At 35.3% G+C, this 21,424-nt stretch overlaps 1 protein-coding gene across 1 annotated transcript in view; it reads left to right on the top strand.

The window, feature by feature from the left end:
* Positions 1-21,394, top strand: part of LOC117327264 — a 39,915-nt gene extending 18,521 nt beyond the window's left edge. The window contains 14 exon segments of the mRNA XM_033884177.1: positions 2,631-2,828; positions 2,966-3,137; positions 3,460-3,635; positions 3,953-4,970; positions 7,078-7,302; positions 11,180-11,317; positions 13,225-13,364; positions 13,366-13,504; positions 14,134-14,320; positions 15,382-15,420; positions 17,020-17,124; positions 18,337-18,521; positions 19,065-19,110; positions 19,329-21,394. Coding sequence (XP_033740068.1) covers positions 2,631-2,828; positions 2,966-3,137; positions 3,460-3,635; positions 3,953-4,970; positions 7,078-7,302; positions 11,180-11,317; positions 13,225-13,364; positions 13,366-13,504; positions 14,134-14,320; positions 15,382-15,420; positions 17,020-17,124; positions 18,337-18,521; positions 19,065-19,110; positions 19,329-19,389 — 2,829 coding nt within the window. The 3' untranslated portion in view covers positions 19,390-21,394.
* Positions 21,395-21,424: the final 30 nt, after the last annotated feature.

Genomic DNA, 21,424 nt, shown 5'->3' with positions numbered 1-21,424 from the left:
TACACCTGTATATATAACTGTATTACCTGTGTAAACAGTACAGTACTTACACACACACCTGTATATATAACTGTATTACCTGTGTAAACAGTACAGTACCTACATACACCTGTATATATAACTGTATTACCTGTGTAAACAGTACAGTACCTACACACACCTGTATATATAACTGTATTACCTGTGTAAACAGTACAGTACCTACACACACCTGTATATATAACTGTATTACCTGTGTAAACAGTACAGTACCTACACACACACCTGTATATATAACTGTATTACCTGTGTAAACAGTACAGTACCTACACACACCTGTATATATAACTGTATTACCTGTGTAAACAGTACAGTACCTACATACATCTGTATATATTACTGTATTACCTGTGTAAACAGTACAGTACCTACACACACCTGTATATATAACTGTATTACCTGTGTAAACAGTACAGTACCTATATACACCTGTATATATAACTGTATTACCTGTGTAAACAGTATAGTACCTACATACACCTGTATATATAACTGTATTACCTGTGTAAACAGTACAGTACCTACATACACCTGTATATATAACTGTATTACCTGTGTAAACAGTACAGTACCTACACACACCTGTATATATAACTGTATTACCTGTGTAAACAGTACAGTACCTACACACACACCTGTATATATAACTGTATTATCTGTGTAAACAGTACAGTACCTATATACACCTGTATATATAACTATATTACCTGTGTAAACAGTACAGTACCTACATTACCTATATATAACTGTATTACCTGTGTAAACAGTACAGTACCTACACACACCTGTATATATAACTGTATTACCTGTGTAAACAGTACAGTACCTATATACACCTGTATATATAACTGTATTACCTGTGTAAACAGTACAGTACCTACATACACCTGTATATATAACTGTATTACCTGTGTAAACAGTATAGTACCTACATACACCTGTATATATAACTGTATTACCTGTGTAAACAGTACAGTACCTATATACACCTGTATATATAACTGTATTACCTGTGTAAACAGTACAGTACCTACATACACCTGTATATATAACTGTATTACCTGTGTAAACAGTACAGTACCTATATACACCTGTATATATAACTGTATTACCTGTGTAAACAGTACAGTACCTACACACACCTGTATATATAACTGTATTACCTGTGTAAACAGTACAGTACCTATATACACCTGTATATATAACTGTATTACCTGTGTAAACAGTACAGTACCTACACACACCTGTATATATAACTGTATTACCTGTGTAAACAGTACAGTACCTACATACACCTGTATATATAACTGTATTACCTGTGTAAACAGTACAGTACCTATATACACCTGTATATATAACTATTACCTGTGTAAACAGTACAGTACCTACACACATCTGTATATATGACTATTTTGTTAGAGAATGAAACTGATCACATTATGTTATAGTTTAAACAGAATTTATTACAGACCTGTACAACAGATTTTCAGAAATTAGCTACACTAACAAAACTGATGACATAGTAACACTGTTCAAACATATAGCCTTGTATATCATGTACCACACTCCATCCTGTGTTTGTTGTTTCCGTGTCGGTTATGGATTTATGTTTGGGTACAAACCTAGGTAAGATTTGAGTAACATGTGTCCAGATTTTACACAGGGTCCATTGTTGGTGCAAATATTTATTTAAATGGTTTACCCCCATTTGACAACAATGGATCTGAAATTTCTATTGAATTGGGTCGTTCTAAATAGGTTTATGGGGATAAAAGGATTAGAGTACCATGAACAGTTACTCTTTCATGGTTCTAAACAGTCTATCGAATGTGTCAAAACATGACGCTGATTTAAGGGTGCTGGGTGTATTGTTTTATGCTGTAACGCGCTAAACATGTTCAGTTCAAACAAAATTTAGGATGTGACAATATGTAGCATTCTGTATATACTGCTAGCCTGACTAGTGTATCTAAAGGAATAGTAATACATGTAGTTATCTAAACATCTAAGGATGAAGTTTGTGGTATGTATCATCTTAAAGAATTATTTCTGTTGTTTCTTTAAAATCTTTTTGTTATAACCTTCAAGGCTTTTTGAGACATGCATTTCACATAAATATATCTTCTGTTTATTTAAATCTTTTGATTTTACACACCAAACTTTAAAAAACATATCATGATTCCATAAAATTATGACATCAATATTAGAATATTAAATTTTTTTAATGATGAAATGTCTGTCTAATGAACAACTCTGTTCATCCCTAATTGGTATATGAAGGCACTTCACAGATTTAGAGGCTTTTTATATTTAGAGACTTCATAGATTTAGAGACTTCACAGATTTGGAGGATCTCGACTGTCTTTTATAAAAACAAATTTCTACAAATTTCAAACATCAAATGGAGTGGAATCAATACTATTTCAGAGGTTCTTTTTATCATTGGATTTACCTGTGAATTTACCTGTGGATTTACCTGTGGATTTACCTGTGAATTTACCTGTGGATTTACCTGTTGGATTTACCTGAGTAGATTTAACAAAATAAGGTAGAAAGACATTATGATTTACATTTCACCTTGTTTCCTATAGGACATACATACCAGAAGAATCCAGGAGTTGGAGGACACTGTCCGAAACTTGAGGAAGTTGTTGGGCAGTCGTGAGATGGAGGTCAAAGAAATAACAATCCAAGCAAGTGACCTCAAGGAGATGAACATCTCACTCAAGGAGGAGTTGGAGCTGGCGCGGAATCGAGCCGCTCCAGGTAGTCGTGGAAACCTTGCTGAGGTAGGTCTGCACTAAATGTCGTAGAGGCAATGTGTTAAAATTACATATTCCAATAATTTCCGTAAATAATCATTGTTCTTTGAATAATTTCATTTGACCTTGAATTTACTTGACCTTGCTTGATGATTGCTTCACAGTGGGAGCGAAAATATAACCAACTTATGGATGAGAAAGAGATTCTGGCAGGAGAAGTAGTTAAACTTCGGGACCGCCTTGAGGAGACAGGCCAAATGGAGAACAGGGACGGGGAGAGCATGGGACTAAGTAACTACAGTCCGAATAATCCCTACGCCCTCCAGAGGAAAATTGGTAAGTCCTATTTACGTATTTATCGCACTGTAAACCCATGCCTAGTAATAAACCCACCCATATATATAACAAATATTATTTCGATTTCCTCTAATAAGCCCACATCCTGACTTCGAGTCAGAGCCTCTATGCTCTCCTCCTGGGCTTATTTCAGGATAACTACTGTAGTTTTTGGACAAACAGAAAATAATTTTTGCCTTGATCCGTAGAAAATGTTAATCCTTTTAGAGCAAATTTTAATTGTCTCATTATTTTTTAAAACCTGAACATGTCATAAGTCAGGCTAGTCAGATGGTTACCATGGTTATTTTTATCGTTGTAGAAGAGTTACAAAGCCACGTTCAGGACCTCCAGGAGGCCAATGAATCTGCCGTGGCGGAACTCTCCAATGTGGAGAAAAAGTGTAAGGATCTAGAAGCAGAAAACGAAAAACTTTCCTCTCTCAAGGACACGAATCTATCGGATCTGCAAGTGGAGAATCGCAGACTACACGACAAGGTAAACACGATTAGATTATTATCAGAAATTATGGGAACTGTTAAAAGGGTAATTTGATAATGATTGCATGATGAATTTCCCAAAAGTATTGTCCTTTAGTGATAAGATTGTTTGCAAGATATAAATCAACTCGGTGAATAAGACTGATCTTGCAATGTTTGGTCATCTTCAGAAGTTAGTGAGAGAAGATTTGAAGGTCATTAGATAAGACAGCAAGGTCACAAGGATTTCAGCTTATGAAATGAAATTTAAAAATTACATTTTAACAATTTTAAATTGATAATGTGTCCTGATGTTGTTTCTATACTATTTTGCAGATTTCCACATTATGGGAACAAGGATATGGTGATGGGGACCGTCGACTCAGGGTCGAAGTTCAACAATTCAAGGATGACAACCGTGCCCTTAAAGAACGTAACTACAAACTTCACGAAGAAAATCTAGCACTCAGGGAGGAAGTCAGTCAAATTCGTAAAGTTTTAGAGGGGGTAAGCCCAAAACAAGATGATCCAAAGTTAAGATACACTGATGATCGACTGAGCCAATCAGAAAGCAAATTACGGTATGCTGATGATCGACTTGGCCAATCAGAAGTCTCCAAATTGCGTTTTTCTGAAGACAGACTGAGCCAATCAGAACGACTCCCACCGAAGGAGAAGTTGCTAAGTCGAGAAGAACTTGATCTGACATACAGAAGGGTTTTGGATAAAGAAAAGGAGGATAGGCAAAGGTGTAGTTATGAAAAAGATGACCGCTACAGAAGAACTTTAGAAAAGGGTGAAGGTTTGAAGAGTAGTCTGAAAAAGGATGACAGGTTTTATAGACTGGAGAAAGAAGAACGATACAAAAGTAGTGTTGATAAAGACGATAAATATAGATCTGAAAGAGAGGAATATAAACTTCTTAACAGTACAGAGGGCAAATCTCCTCATTACAAGAGTTCCAGTCACCCAGATGATTCTAAATATAGGTATGATCCTCCGTTGGACAAACTTACACAATATGAGTTATCTAGGTCAAGGTCAGACAGATATGACCAGGACTACACAGAAAGGTCAAGGTCAGAAGGTTATAGGTCAAGGCCAGATGGTGGTAGCACATCTGGAGAGAAAGACAATTTAGCTTCTAGTTTGAGTCGTTATGACAAGCCAACTACACCTGATAAACAGGGCTACAGCAGCAGAGACAAGTCTGATCAACGAGACAGGAGCCTGAAAGACAGTTATTCTGTGGAGGTTCAGAAATACTCCTCGGGTCAGGAATACAGATCACTGGCAACATCTTACTCCGAACTACTCAAACTGACGCAGCAGAACTCTTTAGGAGATAAAAGAGGTATGTAACAACTAATTTTCATTCAATTTTATAAAATTAAAAATCACTTTTGTTTGAATAACTCTATTTTTGTATTTATGTACCTTGATCTTCATCACTGCCAGATACAGGAGAGGTTAAGAAGTGGTGGGGGGAGAGGTTACAAAGTGACTTTAATTGGGTTGAAATATACAAAATGTTTTTAATTTCTAATTTAAGTTTTAAGAATAAATTTCACAGTACCAGGATAATGAAGGCATTGATGATTCTTTTTCAGAAATATTAGCTGGTTTTTCTCATCATGTTATTTGTAAAACATATAAATCATTATAATGTGTTTTGTGTACGTCTTAGTCATTATAAATATCATGTACATGTATATGTGTTCTTGCTGTATAACATCAATACTCTACAGATAATATATCAACTATAGCCCTGTTACATTGGCTTGGCCAATAACTAACACTTCCTCAGCATTTAATATGTTACCTTTATCCCAACTAAAAATGTAACCTCTGACCTTTTTATTAGATATCAGTCTCTATTGAAAATAACAACCTTAAACCTTATTATCAAATATCCGTCTCTCATGAAAATAATAGCCTTATGATAAATCTTTTTGTCAGATATCAGTCTCTGGTAAAAATAACAGCCTTAAACCTTATTATCAAATATCTGTCTCTCGTAAAAATAATAGCCTTAAATCTTTTTATCAAGTATCAGTCTCTCGTAAAAATAATAGCCTTAAATCTTTTTTATCAAGTATTAGTCTCTGGTAAAAATGACGACCATTAAAATTTTAACAAATATTAGTCTCTGGTAAAAATGAAGGCCTTGAATATTTTCAACAAATATCGGTCTCTGATAAAAAGCCTTAAATCTTTTTTTATCAAGTATCAGCCTTTGGTAAAAATAATATCCTTAAATCTTTTTATCAAGTATCGGTCTCTGGTGAAATGACGGCCATAAACATTGTTAACAAATGTCAGTCTTTGTAAAAATGTTAGCTTTTAACCTTTTTATGAGTTTTTGTTAAAAATAAAACCTTGAAACCTTTCTATGATACATCAGTCCCTGTGAGGAATACAACCTCTGACCATCTAATCAAATATCTGTTTTCCATTTGGTTTGGAAAAAAAAAGAAATTTAAATTACCCCGCATAAATATGTAATAAAATCACCAAGTCGGTAAGAATGGCAATGTTTTCAGAAATCAATGCCATTTATTATTTATTATTTCTACTAACACTCCGCAGTGTGACCCACTCATCCGAGAACAGCTCTAAATTTCTGTTTCACTGACTTACCTAAATATACCTATATAATATGTTATATGTAATCATTTTATAACTTTAGAAACTTTCTATCGGATCTTCTTGAATTTTTAACCCCTTTCTCCCTTTGTTAATATCAAAACATGATCTTACAGTATTGGAATGCATTAGATATTTAGTAAGTGAAAATTTAAAGGTCTACTCACCCCTTCACTTTCATAATAAGCTCATCCATTCATTCATTTAGACCAGTTTATTATTATAAGAAGGGGGATCAATTGTAAGCCTTGTAAAACATTTGTTTTCTTTATGGATATATATTGATCAGAGACCGCTAACAGCACCCTAGTGACCTCCGACCCTGACAATAACAGGTGTAAAGCAATGCCGTTTTGTCAGGGACCAATAGGTCCTGTTTAGATGGAAAGCTGCTGCACGGCCATATTTTATCTGATGTGTGGTATCAATGAATATTTGATGTGTGGTGCTCGATACCATGGTGTCGGTTTATTTGGTGTCAGACCTCTTACAACATGGCAGCTAGATTATTTAGTTTAGGCCCTCGTCTAACCAAGGTAGATCTTGGGGTTTAAGCAAACATTGTGCTTGTGTATTACCTACTTTATATGTGTTGGTGAAAGGTTTATGTAAAAGTGAACATGTCCGTTGCGTGTTTGGGCACGGGTATATAGCCTGTATGTTGGATGTGTGACCAGAAAATGTTTTGGAACTCTTACTTTATAAAATGTGTGTCTGTTGGTGACTGACGACAATGTTGGAAGATATTTACTATAGAAACCCGGACTCTGACTTTGTTCTAAGAGGCTATTCCATATACCCTCGCACATTTGTAGAATGGTCACGATCAGAGGCAGACCTTCACGCTGCCCACACTAGGGGGCGCTCCGAAGCAGATCATCATGTGCACTCTAGAGGGCGGTCCAGAGATGCCCCAGAGCGGCGCTACTCTGGGTCGGTCCCGCGAGGCCGGGCCCCGTCACCGCCACCATCAAGTCGCCATCAGCATGTTTCACGACCTCGTAGTGCACAATTGCCGCGTCCTGTGTATGGGTGGGATGGTAGGTCTAAATGTGCACACTGGTTTTTTTCTTCATCATATATTCATACACTTACCCAGATATTTAACCACCTAGAATTGCTGTGCTGTTGGTGGGGCTGGTTGTTGTCTGGTTGCTATGAGTAACCGGTTCTGTCCACATGTCCTTGTGTGCTTTTTTTCCCTGCTATAAGTTTTATATTTACATTATTGAATTTTATATCCTTTCCATTTAAATGGTAGATTGAACTTTTGACCTTTAAACCCTATAGGTCATTGTGTGCTTTCCCATATTTACACACATACACTGCATGTATATAATACTTGTAAACATTGTATATTATTTTACCTTTGTCATTTTAAACTTAATCCAGTATTAAAACCATTTAGTGGAATGAGTGTTTTCCTTAAAGGCTTATGTTATATCTTTACTATTACAAATTTAGAATCCTTGAATTTCATTTGAAAAAAAAATCATTATGCCTGGTTTAGTTTTTTTTTTAAATACCTGTATGACGGTACACCGAGAGCTGGTTCATAGCTCTGATTGTATCGTGGGTTGTGAACGTTGGTGAACGGACACAGAGTTGATTTTGACTACTCTGTCGATATCAGGGATTCTAAACTTGTCATTCCCATGTATTGGTAGCCGGATACTGACCTCCTAACCTGTACTGTGTGTGGTGTGTGTTAGTAGATAGAAACTCTGAGGAAATGCAAAAATATATATATTGCATGCATGCTTATTGCATTATATTTTGTAAAATGTATCTTTCTATATCGATAGAGTGTACTTTTGTCAGCTGTGATTCGTGAGAAAAACAGTTTTAAAATATTCAAACAGAAAACTTTTATCGAATATCGTGATATGAGGTTTAGAAGAATTGTCTCGTCCATATCTTGTAACTAGAAGTGTAACATGAGTTGCACTTAAAAATCAATGTGACAAGCTACAGCTGTTGTTGCAGATGCTGAATTAGGCCTAAATTTCCTGCTTTCTGTGACTTCATTAAATATTACATTAAGACGAATTGTCTCGTCCATATCTGTGTAACGAAAGATGTTTGTACATCAACAATCTCACCATATTTATCCTGTAAAAAGCCCATGGGGCCAAGACTTAAACTTTGACTCAAAATACAGGGTGGGCTTATTGCAGGACAATGAAATAACATTTGTTGACCTTTTTACTGAACTACAATGCACAAGGGTGTACTTATTACCAGACATGGGCTTATTACTAAACATGGGCTTATTACCAGACATGGGCTTGTTATCAGATATTGGATTATAACCAGATATGGACTTATTATCAGACAAGGGCTTATTACCTGGTATGGGCTTAGTACAAAACTTGGGCTTATTTCCATATATGGTCTTATTACAAGATTCAGCTTATTGACAAACATGGGCTTATTGCTAGACACTGTCTTTTTACAAAACTTGGGCTTATTGACAGACAGGGGCTTATTACCGGACATGGGCTTATTACCAGACATGGACTAATTGCAAAATTTGGGCTTATTGACAGACAAGGGCTTATTACCAGACATGGACTTATTACCAGACATAGACTAATTACAAAACTTTGGCTTATTGATAGACAGGTGTTTATTACCAGACATGGACTTATTACAAAACTTGGGCTTATTAACAGACATGGGCTCATTGCTGGATAAATGTGGTAACGGTTCTGTTGCTGTCACCTAAATCTCATGCCTCTGTTCAACATCAATATTAAAGACGAATGTTTTGTCTAGATCAGGGTATAAATAGGAAGGCTGTTGTACCAACTATAATGGAGTACTGCTCTTTTTATTGTATGTTACAGATGCTGAAGCTTACATTTTATGCTTCAGTATACTCTGTAAATTGTACAGTATGTTCCTTTGTATCGATAGAATATATACCACCATGTCTATGGAGTCGGAGATATCGATTACAGTGTGTTTCATTTAGATTATTGACATTGTTCTGTTCATCCAGGAATTACAAAAATGATTCCTCTTAGTTAAATGTGATGTACCGACAGTTAAAACATTTATGTAGATATGAACCAAGATTAGTGTGACTTACGTACAAATATCACACATTTTTATATCCATCGATGTGAATCTTATACAATTTATTTCACCATACACCGTTGGAGTTCTATTTTCGTGAATGGTGGGATATCAGAAGCTAAATATGGTGATAAAAGTTGTGGTACTAGGTTACCTGACTTACTCGTTAAGGTACCTGATACCATTTAACAGGTGAAAATCCAAAGGTCTGGTTTCTTTTCCTCTGTGGTTTACACTCATATCTCATACTCATATCTGATCGCATGTTATATAGTGTCCAGTAGTTTGGTGATGTGATAATTTATTTGGAACCTGGAATGATTGGTGGATTGATATACTGGAGAAAGTTTACATATTTACAGACTAATTTATGTGTACAAGGTATTTAAAATTGTACTTTTTGACAAATTGTGTTGCCATTGTAGTTATTTTGTGTAGGATGATTGCAGACCCATTCTGCTACAGTACATTTAAACTTTCCTATATATAGGCTACTCAAGAAACCGGAGAATTTGACCTTTATATAAAAGTTTATATACAGTAAAGCCGGTCTTTGAAGGCCACTCAAGGGACTAGAGAAAATTCTCTTTTCTTTATAGGCAGGTCACCTTTATATAGAGGTTTACATACAATAAAGTCTCTCTGTAAAGGCCATTAATAGGGCCAGAAAAATATTGACTTTTATAGAGAGGTTCATTAACAATGAAATTTGTTTATTTGTAACTGAAACAGGTGGCCTTTACAGACAGGTTTGCGATAAACAGGAGGTCTTTATAGACAGGGTTTGTTATATACAGGAGGTCTTTATAGACAGGATTTGTTATATACATGGGTTCTATATAGACAGGGTTTGTTATATACAGGAGGTCTTTATAGACAGGGTTTGCTATATACAGGGGTTCTATATAGACAGGGTTTGTTATATACAGGGGGTCTTTATAGACAGGGGTTGTTATATACAGGAGGTCTTTATAGACAGGGTTTGTTATATACAGGGGTTCTATATAGACAGGCTTTGTTAAATACATGGGGTTCTTTATAGACAGGGTTTGTTAAATACATGGGGTCTTTATGTACAGGTGTTTGTTATATACAGGTGACATTAGGTGTCGACTGTATACATTTGTATATATATTGGTCTAGTGTGCTGCATGTTATTACAGAGCTTTCCTCTTTGTAGTGCATGTCAACTATTCTGTCCAAGTGTACACTTTTTGTTTTTCTTTTTGTTTTGTTAAAAATGTTATTTCTGTCAAATTTAAAATGTATAAATATTTTTTTGAGATGGAAGAATGAAATAAACAACAAACAATTGAATTAATTGGTTTTCATGTCATTCCTGATAGAAGTCATAATCTAGAACTGGATTGGACTGATCACTAGTACAATAGATAGCTATAGATTCATTTGAGCCTCTGTCTAGATTTTGAAGGTTCGGGTTCGAGTCCTTGGCCATCAGTGATTGGTGCAGTTTAGATCCACTTTAATTCCATAACAGAAGTTTGACAAATATTTATGTAATTTGTCAGAAAATTACAAATTTATAGGTGTAGGCTAGTGTGAAAATAAATTTTATGTTCTAGAATGTTGACGGTTATATACTTGTATGTATGTCTGCAGTCATAATAGCGTTGTTACTGATCGATCAGGCTTTATGGTTTTATCCTCTATGTTGTTGCTATATGTTTTAAAATCCATGTACCTCATCTCTCCTTTATTCACAAGTGTCATTACTGTGGACACTTTTGAAAAATAACCTATTACATTTCTTGACACATTTTAGATTACATTTTAACACTTAATTTGCTGTGACAGATATGAATTATTTTTTGACAGACGAGCTGCACAGACGAACAAACTCTGAGCGTAGCGACTCCACCGCCATGCTGACTGCTGGGTACACCAGGTCCGATGTAGGACCACCTCCTCCGTACCGACCTAAAGACAGCTACGAAAGGAGGGACACAGATAGAGGTAGGTGCAAAATTAGTGGGACAGAGAGGAGGGACACAGATAGAGGTAGGTACAGCATTAGTGGGACAGGGGGGACACAGATAGAGGTAGACACAGCATTAGTGGGACGGAGAGGTGGGACACAGATAGAGGTAGGTACAGCATTAGTGGGACGGAAAGGAGGGACACAGATAGAGGTAGGTACAGCATTAGTGGGACAGGGGGGACACAGATAGAGGTAGGTACATCATTAGTTGGACTGAGAGGTGGGACACAGATAGAGGTAGGTACAGCATTAGTGGGACGGAGAGGAGGGACACAGATAGAGGTAGGTACACCATTAGTGGGACTGAGAGGTGGGACACAGATAGAGGTAGGTACAGCATTTGTGGGAGGGAGAGGAGGGACATGGATAGAGGTAGGTACAGCATTTGTGGGACGGTTAGGAGGGACACAGATAGAGGTAGGTACACCATTAGTGGGACAAAGAATTCATGATTTATTTTAGGGTGTATTTAAGTGGACGTTAACTGTGACCCGAGTAACCAATATCTGTGACCTTTAATACCTGTAAAACTACATTAGACTACCCTGCATTATAACATCTTGTCTCTATAAACTGGTCACATGTTATGTTTTGAAAAAATTTCACTATATCTAAAGAAATGCATACTTTCTCCATGACCTGAAGTCAGAACTCCTCCCCCCTGCTCAATCTCTCAGCCGAATCACCTGTATCCATTTTATTGACACACAGGGGACGCTCAATTGCAAAAACTTTAAACATTAAAGGTCATTAAATTGTTCTGTTGCCATTGAGGGACCCTGGGAGGATCTTGACTTCACTATCAGTTGATCAGTTGGACGAAGACATTTTGTTCAAACATGTTTTATTGTCCTTGCAAATGGCTGCAGAGCAGTTGAAACATGTCGGCCAAATAAACCACAGACAATGTTAAATGATATTGAGAATTTATTCAAAGGCAGCGAAAGACAAGCGAGTGTTGTCCGAGGCACGCCTCGAGAACATTGGTTTTTGTTGAGTGAAATGATTGTTACTTTCAAACCAGAAGGATTTTTTACTGTCTACTGTTGAGAACAAATGCTGAATGTACCATTGTACAGCAGATACAATATTACGTTTTTTCTCGGAGTGTTCAGATGTCAGCCTGCCCTCACGCCACGACAACTGTTGGGACAGGCTCTGGCGTGGTAACAGGCCTACTTTTTGATTTATATATACGTATACATACCTAGTAGCTGCATGTATACAGGTAGCTGTGTACATTATATATATTACTTCAGATAAACTGTGATGAGCTATTGACCGACGACTGGTGACATTGTAAAGAGTTGACACGGCCTTTGTTCAACCTGGATTTACTTTCAAATTGTGAAAATACTGCATAATACATAGGTATTCTTCTAACCTTAGTGATATTTCAATACTCGGCTTTTAGATTTTATTGGCAGAAACTATTTACCGGTAAGCATTGTGATTTTGTACTTATACAATATATATGGGTTAACATTTGGATTTCTAGTTCTAGACAACATGTATGTTAATGGATCCAGACAACGATAAGTTTATACTGAATCGATATAAGCAAATCTATTAATAGATAATGAATATTTTACCTTATTTGAATTCTGGAATTTTTTTTGAAATTGATAGATCCCAATATCTATACAGAAGAAATCAGATATATTGTCGCGCAAATTAAGGAATGTAATCTAGACTACATGAATTTTGTTTAAAAAGAGAAGAAAAAAAAAATTGGCAAAACCACTAACAAATACATGCACTTTTAAACATTTATAACAGCTTTTGAAGACTGGTAGTTGCTCAGTTTCGTTGATGTTTGAAAATTATACATTTTAAGAAATTTGAAAATATTTTTCAAGTTTAGTTTATGATTTCATTTCAGAGTACATTGCCTTGAGAAAGAGCACATATGCTGAAGACAAAGGTGATGTGAGTGACACCGGGACAGATATCCTGGTAAATGCTCAGCCGTTCGACAAACAAATGGTGCCACCATCGCCACAACGATCAGAATTACATCCGTCGCCACCACTCGTCAAACCACCGTAGACACAGACGCAGACATGACTCGCTGCAATCGGACGGCTCTGACTCCTCAGCCGACGATGTTGACGAGCAGATTACAAGTCTGAGGCGGAGATCAAAGTCGGCAGATGGACGAGGTTAGTTTATAATTGGTGCATTTCCGCATTTGTCTGTTTGTTGAAGACAATATGGATCTATAAGTATTGACGGCTGTGGTTGTATAACCAGAACTACACTACCAGATTTACAACTTAGAATGTTTAGTTTACCAGGACATCGAGACAGCTTAAATTTAGTTTATATACTGTCAGATCTGTCTTATGTGACTTTCCAAGGGGAACTGTTCAAAAAGGTCACATAAGGCAGGTGGTCACATAAGGCAGGTTAAGGTTGCTGCTTGCAAACACAAAGCAGACTGACACCCTAGCAATTATGCATATGTAAACACAACTCATTAACTTCCTGTTCATGCTCACATGAGATTTCATTTTATTCATATCTCAGAATCCATCGAAACTTAAAGATGCTTAATACAGGTTTTTTGTTATGTGGGGGGGGGGGATAAATAAAAGGTCATTTGTTGCGTTAGACAGGGAATCACTTAAAACAGGTAAAAAATATAGTGAAATACATCCGGAGAGGATAGAAAAGCAAGTTCTCGAGGTGAAGGGAATATTTTGTCCTCAGAAAAATCTGTAGACGTCAATGATGATTTCCTTCATTCTGGTAATGTTAATTTACATATTTTTACATTTGAATCCTTTAGAACTAAGGAAGAGGTCTGCACCCCCAGGAAGTATGGGAAGGTCACATCCTCCAGCCCCAACCAAGAGCGGTGAAAGGCCAAACTTCAGCAAGACGTGTCCTCTGACCGGGCCAGCAGGGTTCCGATCGGTCACTCCAGGGGTCATTCCTACACAACACAACAAGAACATGCTCTCAGCATCCTCCAGGTACGTCTGTTTGGCTATGTTGTGATCCTTAAGCAAATCTGATGGTGTCCTGGGTCAGGCTGTGATTTACAGCTAGTTACAGCAAATCTTGTATTGCCCCGGGCAGGCTGTGATTTACAGCTAGTTACAGCAAATCTTGTATTGTCTAGAGCAGGCTGTGATTTACAGCTTATTACAGCTATTACAGCAGATCTTGTATTGTCTAGGACAGGCTGTGATTTACAGCTAGGTACAGCAAATGTGATATTGTCCAGGGCAGGCTGTGATTTACAGCTAATTATTACAGCGGATCTTGTATTGTCTAAGGCGGACTGTGATTTACAGCTTATTACAGCGGATCTTGTATAGTCCGATTTACAGCTAGTTACAGCAAATGTGATATTGTCCAGGGCAGGCTGTGAATTACAGCGGATCTTGTATTGTCCAGGACAGGCTGTGATTTACAACTTATTACAGCGGATCTTGTATAGTCCGATTTACAGCTAGTTACAGCAATTCTGGTATTGTCTGATTTACATCTAGTTACAAAAGATCTGGTATCAAACAATATATTGATGTAACATCCCTATGTCTATAGGTTATTGTTGTCACAGATTAGTATTTTTACTGAAGTGTTGACATTTGGTGTGGGTTCTCACTGTAACATGGCATGAACTGGATAAATTACATTTAACTCATCACTACATCTATATAATTTTAATCTTTAAACTGTATCTTGTCTTGGTTTTTTTGTGTTTTTGAAATTTCAAAAATTATATTCAATTTTTGTAATCATAATACAATTTATTGTGTTTTCTTGTGATCATAACTATCATTATATGTAATTGGGAATATGTGTCATCCATGTCAATTCTCAAAACGAGATAAAACCAAATTCTCCTACAATCAGATAATTTAAAATTTACATTTAAGATCCAATTACCCAAAATTTCCCCACAAACTTGACAGTGATAAGAGAACTAAATGCTTGGCTTTGTGTATGTCCTGGAATTTTACTGCAAGTGTCCAGTGCTTAAGTGTAATGACACAGTGATCAGATTTGTAATTATTAATGTTTTCAGAGAGTCGGTACCTTTTATGCATCAAACCTACTACAGAAGGTTGGTGGATCGCTTCTGTGTGAGAGTAGTGTCCCTTTGTTGTGATTCTGTATGCATCGCACGGAATGACATTGATGTTGTCAGCACAAAGTTAAAAATAAAATTTTATCAGGTTTTAAAGCTTGCATTTCTGTTTATTAAAATGTCCGAAATATCAATTACTCCAGTAAAACTTATTTTCTGATATAAATGTTCCCGTATATTTGATTTTCTTATTACACTGCATGCTTTGAAGCTTTTAGGAGATTAAACTTGCCGTTTTTTAATGTTCACAAAAGTTAGTTGTTTGTATTTTGAGATCACTTGCGCGTTTTCAGTCATTTGATTGGACGACACCTTGTGGTGCCCTTATCATGTATCAGGCTTTATAAAGGAGTGCTCCTGTTCTGTAGACACGATTTTATATAGACCTGATGGCTGTATTCTCCTGTCTCCAACTTACTGTCTAAGTGCTTCTACAAAATCGTACAATAGCCAGTCCTCAACCAAACCCTCTGTAATCTGTAACTTGTGTATATCAGAACCTGTTAATACACAGACAAATCTTTCATCAGCTACCTTCCCTCTATAACCCATAACTTGTGTATAGACCAAATCCTGCATTACACACAAAACAAAACTGTTAAAAGGTACCCTCAGTCTATTACCAATAACCTTTGTATACCAGAACCTGTTTATTATTCACACAAAACAAAACTATTAAAAGCTACCCTCGGTCTATTACCAAAAACCTTTGTATACCAGAACCTGTTTATTATACACACAAAGCAAAATTGTTAAAAGCTACCCTCAGTCTATAACCAATAACCTTTGTAAAGCAGAACCTGTTCATTACACACAGAAAAAGCTGTCAAAAGCCACCCTCCGTCTATTACCAATAACCTTTGTACAACAGAACCTGTTTATTACACACAAAAAACTGTTAATACCAGAACCTGTATACATGGTAATACAAAAATCCGTTATAAACTATCACCTCTCTTTACCAATAGCTTGTAATAAAGAATCTTGTAAACATGATCCCCGTGTAATCCAAAATTTGTATAAACCAGAACCTGTATAAAAACACCTAAAATCTGTGATATTGTAAACCCTCATAACCAGCGAACCATTGTAAATCAAAGTATTAATTCCTCTTTCTCAATTAACTTGCACAGTTTGAATACCATGAATTTAATTCTGAAAGTAAAAACCAGTCTCTCTGTTGGTCGATAAGGGCGACAACTCTGTTACTGTTTGGCTACATTATCTATTGTCTTACTTATTTTGTTTCTTTCATTTGATAAACATATTTCCATAAAAAAAAGAAATAAATGTATTGAAACAATATACTTTGACTATCGTTTTGTGATATGAACTCTGAATACAATAATCTGTTGTGAAGGGGAGTTAACAATTTTTACCGTAGCTAAGCTACTTGATTTTTATTTTTTTGGTGAATAATTGACATATTAAATATTTTTGTGGCATTAAATCTATGACAGCTGTCTATATTTGTGAAAAATATCTTTAATACTCAAAGTTAAAAAATATTAGGTATTAAACAATATATTTTATTTTAGATTAAAAGCAATACATTTTTTTGATAACTTCTTTCAGTGCCAAATCAGCTCCAAGCACAGATAATCTTCTGTATGATGAAGCTTACATAGAACTTCTCAAGAGCGCATTTGGTTGCGATCATGACAAAATGCCTGCACCGGGGTACACGTTTGTTACAAATTGTTGTGGTATATTGTCCCCTCGTTCTGTCCAATAATGTGCTTGCTTTTCTTGTGGTACATGGGAGATAACTCTAATGCTAAATGTGACACTTGTCTTTTGTAACAAGACATTTCAAAAACACCAACCCTTCTCTACCTGTAGCTGTTTGTTGGTTGATGTCGTAATACATGTTGCAATTGTTTGTGCCAACTCTAATACTGCCTCAGTATATGGCCCATAATATATGCCTACCAGAAGGTTTTCCCACAATGCATTTCAATTTATTTTTCATTTTGAACCACATGTTTACAAAAAAATATCAAATCTGCCTTGATTTTTCCCACAATGCATTTCAAGTTATTTTTCATTATCAGCCACCAAATGTTTACAAAAATGTAAAATCTGCTGTAATTTAAAGATTTTTATGTATACATGTACATATATATATATACATTATTTATGGTTATTAGAAAAATCCAGTCTAAAATCACAGATTTGGATGAAGCACGTTTATAAAGTGGGAAGGTGGGAAAAACACCTAGGTATATATAAATACCAGGGTAATTAGTATGCATGAGGGAATTTAGCATGCACATAAATTACTATTTCTGACATTCAAAAAATAAAGTAATGATAATTGCTTTTATGACCTAATCCTGTGGATTGGTTTCAGACATGGTGTGGAATATATCTAAAACAACTAGTTACATTAATGTGTTTGATCCAAGCTCTAGAATAGTTCTGTAAAATGATAACATGTTGAGAATTCAGATTTAGATGAATCTGTATGAACATTATGTGAAGCTTTTTGTGTTTTACAGTTGATCTATTATTAACTTTAATGGGGACAAAAAAGTTAATTTTTAATTTTTTTTTATTGGAAAAAAATCCAAAACAGAATTATCTGATGCATGTAAAAATTTGCGAAGGAATCATAAAATCAAATTAATCTGTATTCTGCTAATCTAAGCCAGATAATCTGGACAAAGTATTTTAGGTTCCAGTATTTATTTAGGAAGGCATGCTTTCCAGGCATGTATAGCTTAATGGCTGCATTGTCATGATTCCTCTTTCATTCATATGGAAAATTCTTCAATCAAGATTTTTGTGATTATTCTAACGAAATTGATAATGAAAAATATGAAAGATATTTAAAAATTTTGTTTAGTTATGTTCAGTATATTCCTCAATTTCTACTTTGGTTATTCACAGTTCTCTGGTGACGTTGACGACAGGGTTACGCCCCTTTGCTCCACGCACACCTGGTGATATCCACATGGAGGATGTTGTGAAGTTCTCCCGACAGGGAGGTAAACTTAGTCAGGGAACTGTAAAGTTTGTTGGCCATTTGCCTGGACGTAATGATGTTTACCTCGGCGTGGAACTTGACAAAGAAGGTAAGTCTAGTACAGATAAGAATGGAAGGATGACAGGTGACAGGAGGAAAGACTAAGGAGAAAGGAAGGAAAGTAGAGGGACAAATGAATGGTTGATGAGATGATGAAAACAGATGAAAATGGAAAATGAAAGATGGAGGGATATTATGGAAAGACAGAAAGATAGCAAAGAAGAAAGTTGAGGAGGAATGTATGATACAAGGGGAGGAAGAAAAAATAAGGGTCTTACTGCAGGAGATCAGTTGTGGGATTTATGAGATATGGGAAAGCCAGAGGAATAAATAGATAGCATGAGATGAGGTTGTATTGTCAAATGTATATTACAAACAAATATGGAAGAATATGAAAAATAGCTCTTATTGAAGATAAGAAAGTGTGATGAGAAATAATACTGGCTGAGTTAAGGGGACAGTGTATATATTTAGATTAGTGCATGTAGGAAAGTGAGGAAAAAAGGAACAAATATGCCATATGTATTATAAAAATATTTATTTTTGATTTCTGATAATCTTTCATTTTACCATGGAATTTATCCTTTTTCAGAGGGAAAACATGATGGAACATTTGAGAGTGCTCGTTATTTTAAATGGTAAGTTTTGATAAATAAATATTTCGTATTTTCAGGAAACAAAGACAACTAGGAATACATATTCCACTACATTGTATATCTTTTCTGGTTGCATTTCACAGAGAAATTCCAAATCATGATTTTTTGTCTTCACTGATAATGATGACGCTATAGATAGTGTTATTAGTACTATACCAGTTGTACATAATAATCATAAATCTATTGTTTTTATTTCACAGCAAACCCAACAAAGGTGTATTTGTAGCCTTTAACAAGGTTGTCATGGCGTGGGCACCTTAGTCTGTAGTGGTCACTGGAACTGGACAATGGTCAAGATGTTTCACTTTGATCAAGTGTCTTAACATTATGGACTCTTCAACTTCCTGCTTTGCTTTTATCTGAAAGTAGAAATGAAAGTTCAAGTATTCAGTTACACAAATAAGTATGGAAACTTGATGACAGAAGTAACCATGGTGACCACCAAATAAGGAACAACAATAACACAGTAGTTACCATGGTGACCAAACAAATAAGGAACACACTATCACAGAGGTTACAATGGAGATCGACCAAATAAGGAACACACCATCACAGAGGTTACCATGGAGATTGACCAAATAAGGAACACACAATCACAGAGGTTACCATGGAGATTGACCAAATAAGGAACACACAATCACAGAGGTTACCATGGAGATCCACCAAATAAGGAACATACCATCATAGAGGTTACCATGGAGATTGACCAAATAAGGAACATTGCTCATCATTGATTTATAGTATCTGTGTACCATGTGAAAATTTAAGTTTACATTTTAAATGTTGTGAAAAATGTTAACTATTTATTGATGGCTGTTTACATCTTGTAGAAACTCAGTACATTTTTTGTACATGTATTTGTAAAACAAGCACCTAAAATAAGACTCTGGGATAAATATAGAAACCTTGTGAGGCATTAAGATAGAGTGTAAAAATGAAAGGAAAAACAAGGAAATGTTGGTATATAGATATATATATATATACTGGTGGGTGATTTAGGTTTCTGGTGAATATATGTACCTCATGTGTGTAAATATGTACAACACATGTGCTGTATGTGTGTAGAGAGGATTGAAAGGTTGAGAAAAATGTTGGATGGAAATAAAATAAAACAGAGTGGACTAGTGCCAAGGAAATGATGAAATTTTGTATTGTGTATATCTAAGATAATGTGAATTTACATCATAATTATTGAAATTTGCAAGTTACACTTAATATCTGTGTTTTATAGTTTGATTTTAAATCTATGAAAGAACACAAATTTTTTACAATGTATTATAGGATTTCAATATTCCGTCCAGATATTAATGTAAGATTGATTTTAAATACTGGGGTATTTACCAGTTTTACTTTAAATATTTAGGTCAATAATTTTATTTAAATCAAATTATTTATAGGAACATTTAACTTAATATTTAAATTTTACATATAACTCCTTCATATCTGGCTAGGTAGAAAGTCCTTTTAGATTTTAATGCTGATTGGATATTTAAATTATCAGAAATACAATAGTATTATTCATTAATGTATTTATATAGAAAAATTACTTGTTTGTGTGGTGTTGATGAAAACTTAATTAGGTACACATTTTATATTTAATCTAGACTTGTATTGAAATTTAATATTTGAATTAGTTTAGTTTGATTATGGTAAAAAAATAAACAAAACAAAAAAACACAGTAGAATTTCATAGTAGTTTTTAAAGAAATACCATGCTCCAATATATAATATGACTCAGTATTATTTTTAAATATATTTTTCTAGGTGAAAGATATTTTAAAGGTAATACCGGGTTAGATGATATATTCAACGAGAAGGAATTTCAGCTCAGCTGCAATCTGTGATAAGATTTCCATGCAATATTGTGCGTGTACCATTTTTTATTATATATATTTTTATTGCCATGTTTCACTGACCAAGCACATTGTGATATTGTTCCATTCACTTCTACACCTAGAATTCTACTTGTGTCATTTCTCATCAGAATTACCTCCCCTTGATTACCTCCCTTGGTTTCAATGAGGAGGTGTTAAAGTTACTTGTAACACAAATTGCCGTATTTATACTCCAATATGCACCCTCACCTAGTTAAAATTTTGTTCTGAAGTGTATGGAAGGCTTATCTTTGAACCACTTTTTGGTTACTGTTTTGAAATTGAAGATTCTGTAAAATCTCAAAGGGGCTTGTTTGTGGACAGGGGCTTATTTGGGTTAAATACAGTAATTCTGTGACCAGATTCAGAGTGATTGATGATACAAGGATGAATTCTTTATGTTTTATTATCGATGATACAGA

The sequence above is a fragment of the Pecten maximus genome, chromosome 5 (genome assembly GCF_902652985.1).
Source record: "Pecten maximus chromosome 5, xPecMax1.1, whole genome shotgun sequence".
NCBI classification, from domain to species: domain Eukaryota; kingdom Metazoa; phylum Mollusca; class Bivalvia; order Pectinida; family Pectinidae; genus Pecten; species Pecten maximus.
Note: the sequence above shows the minus strand (reverse complement) of the source record. Positions and strands in the feature narration are given on the sequence as shown.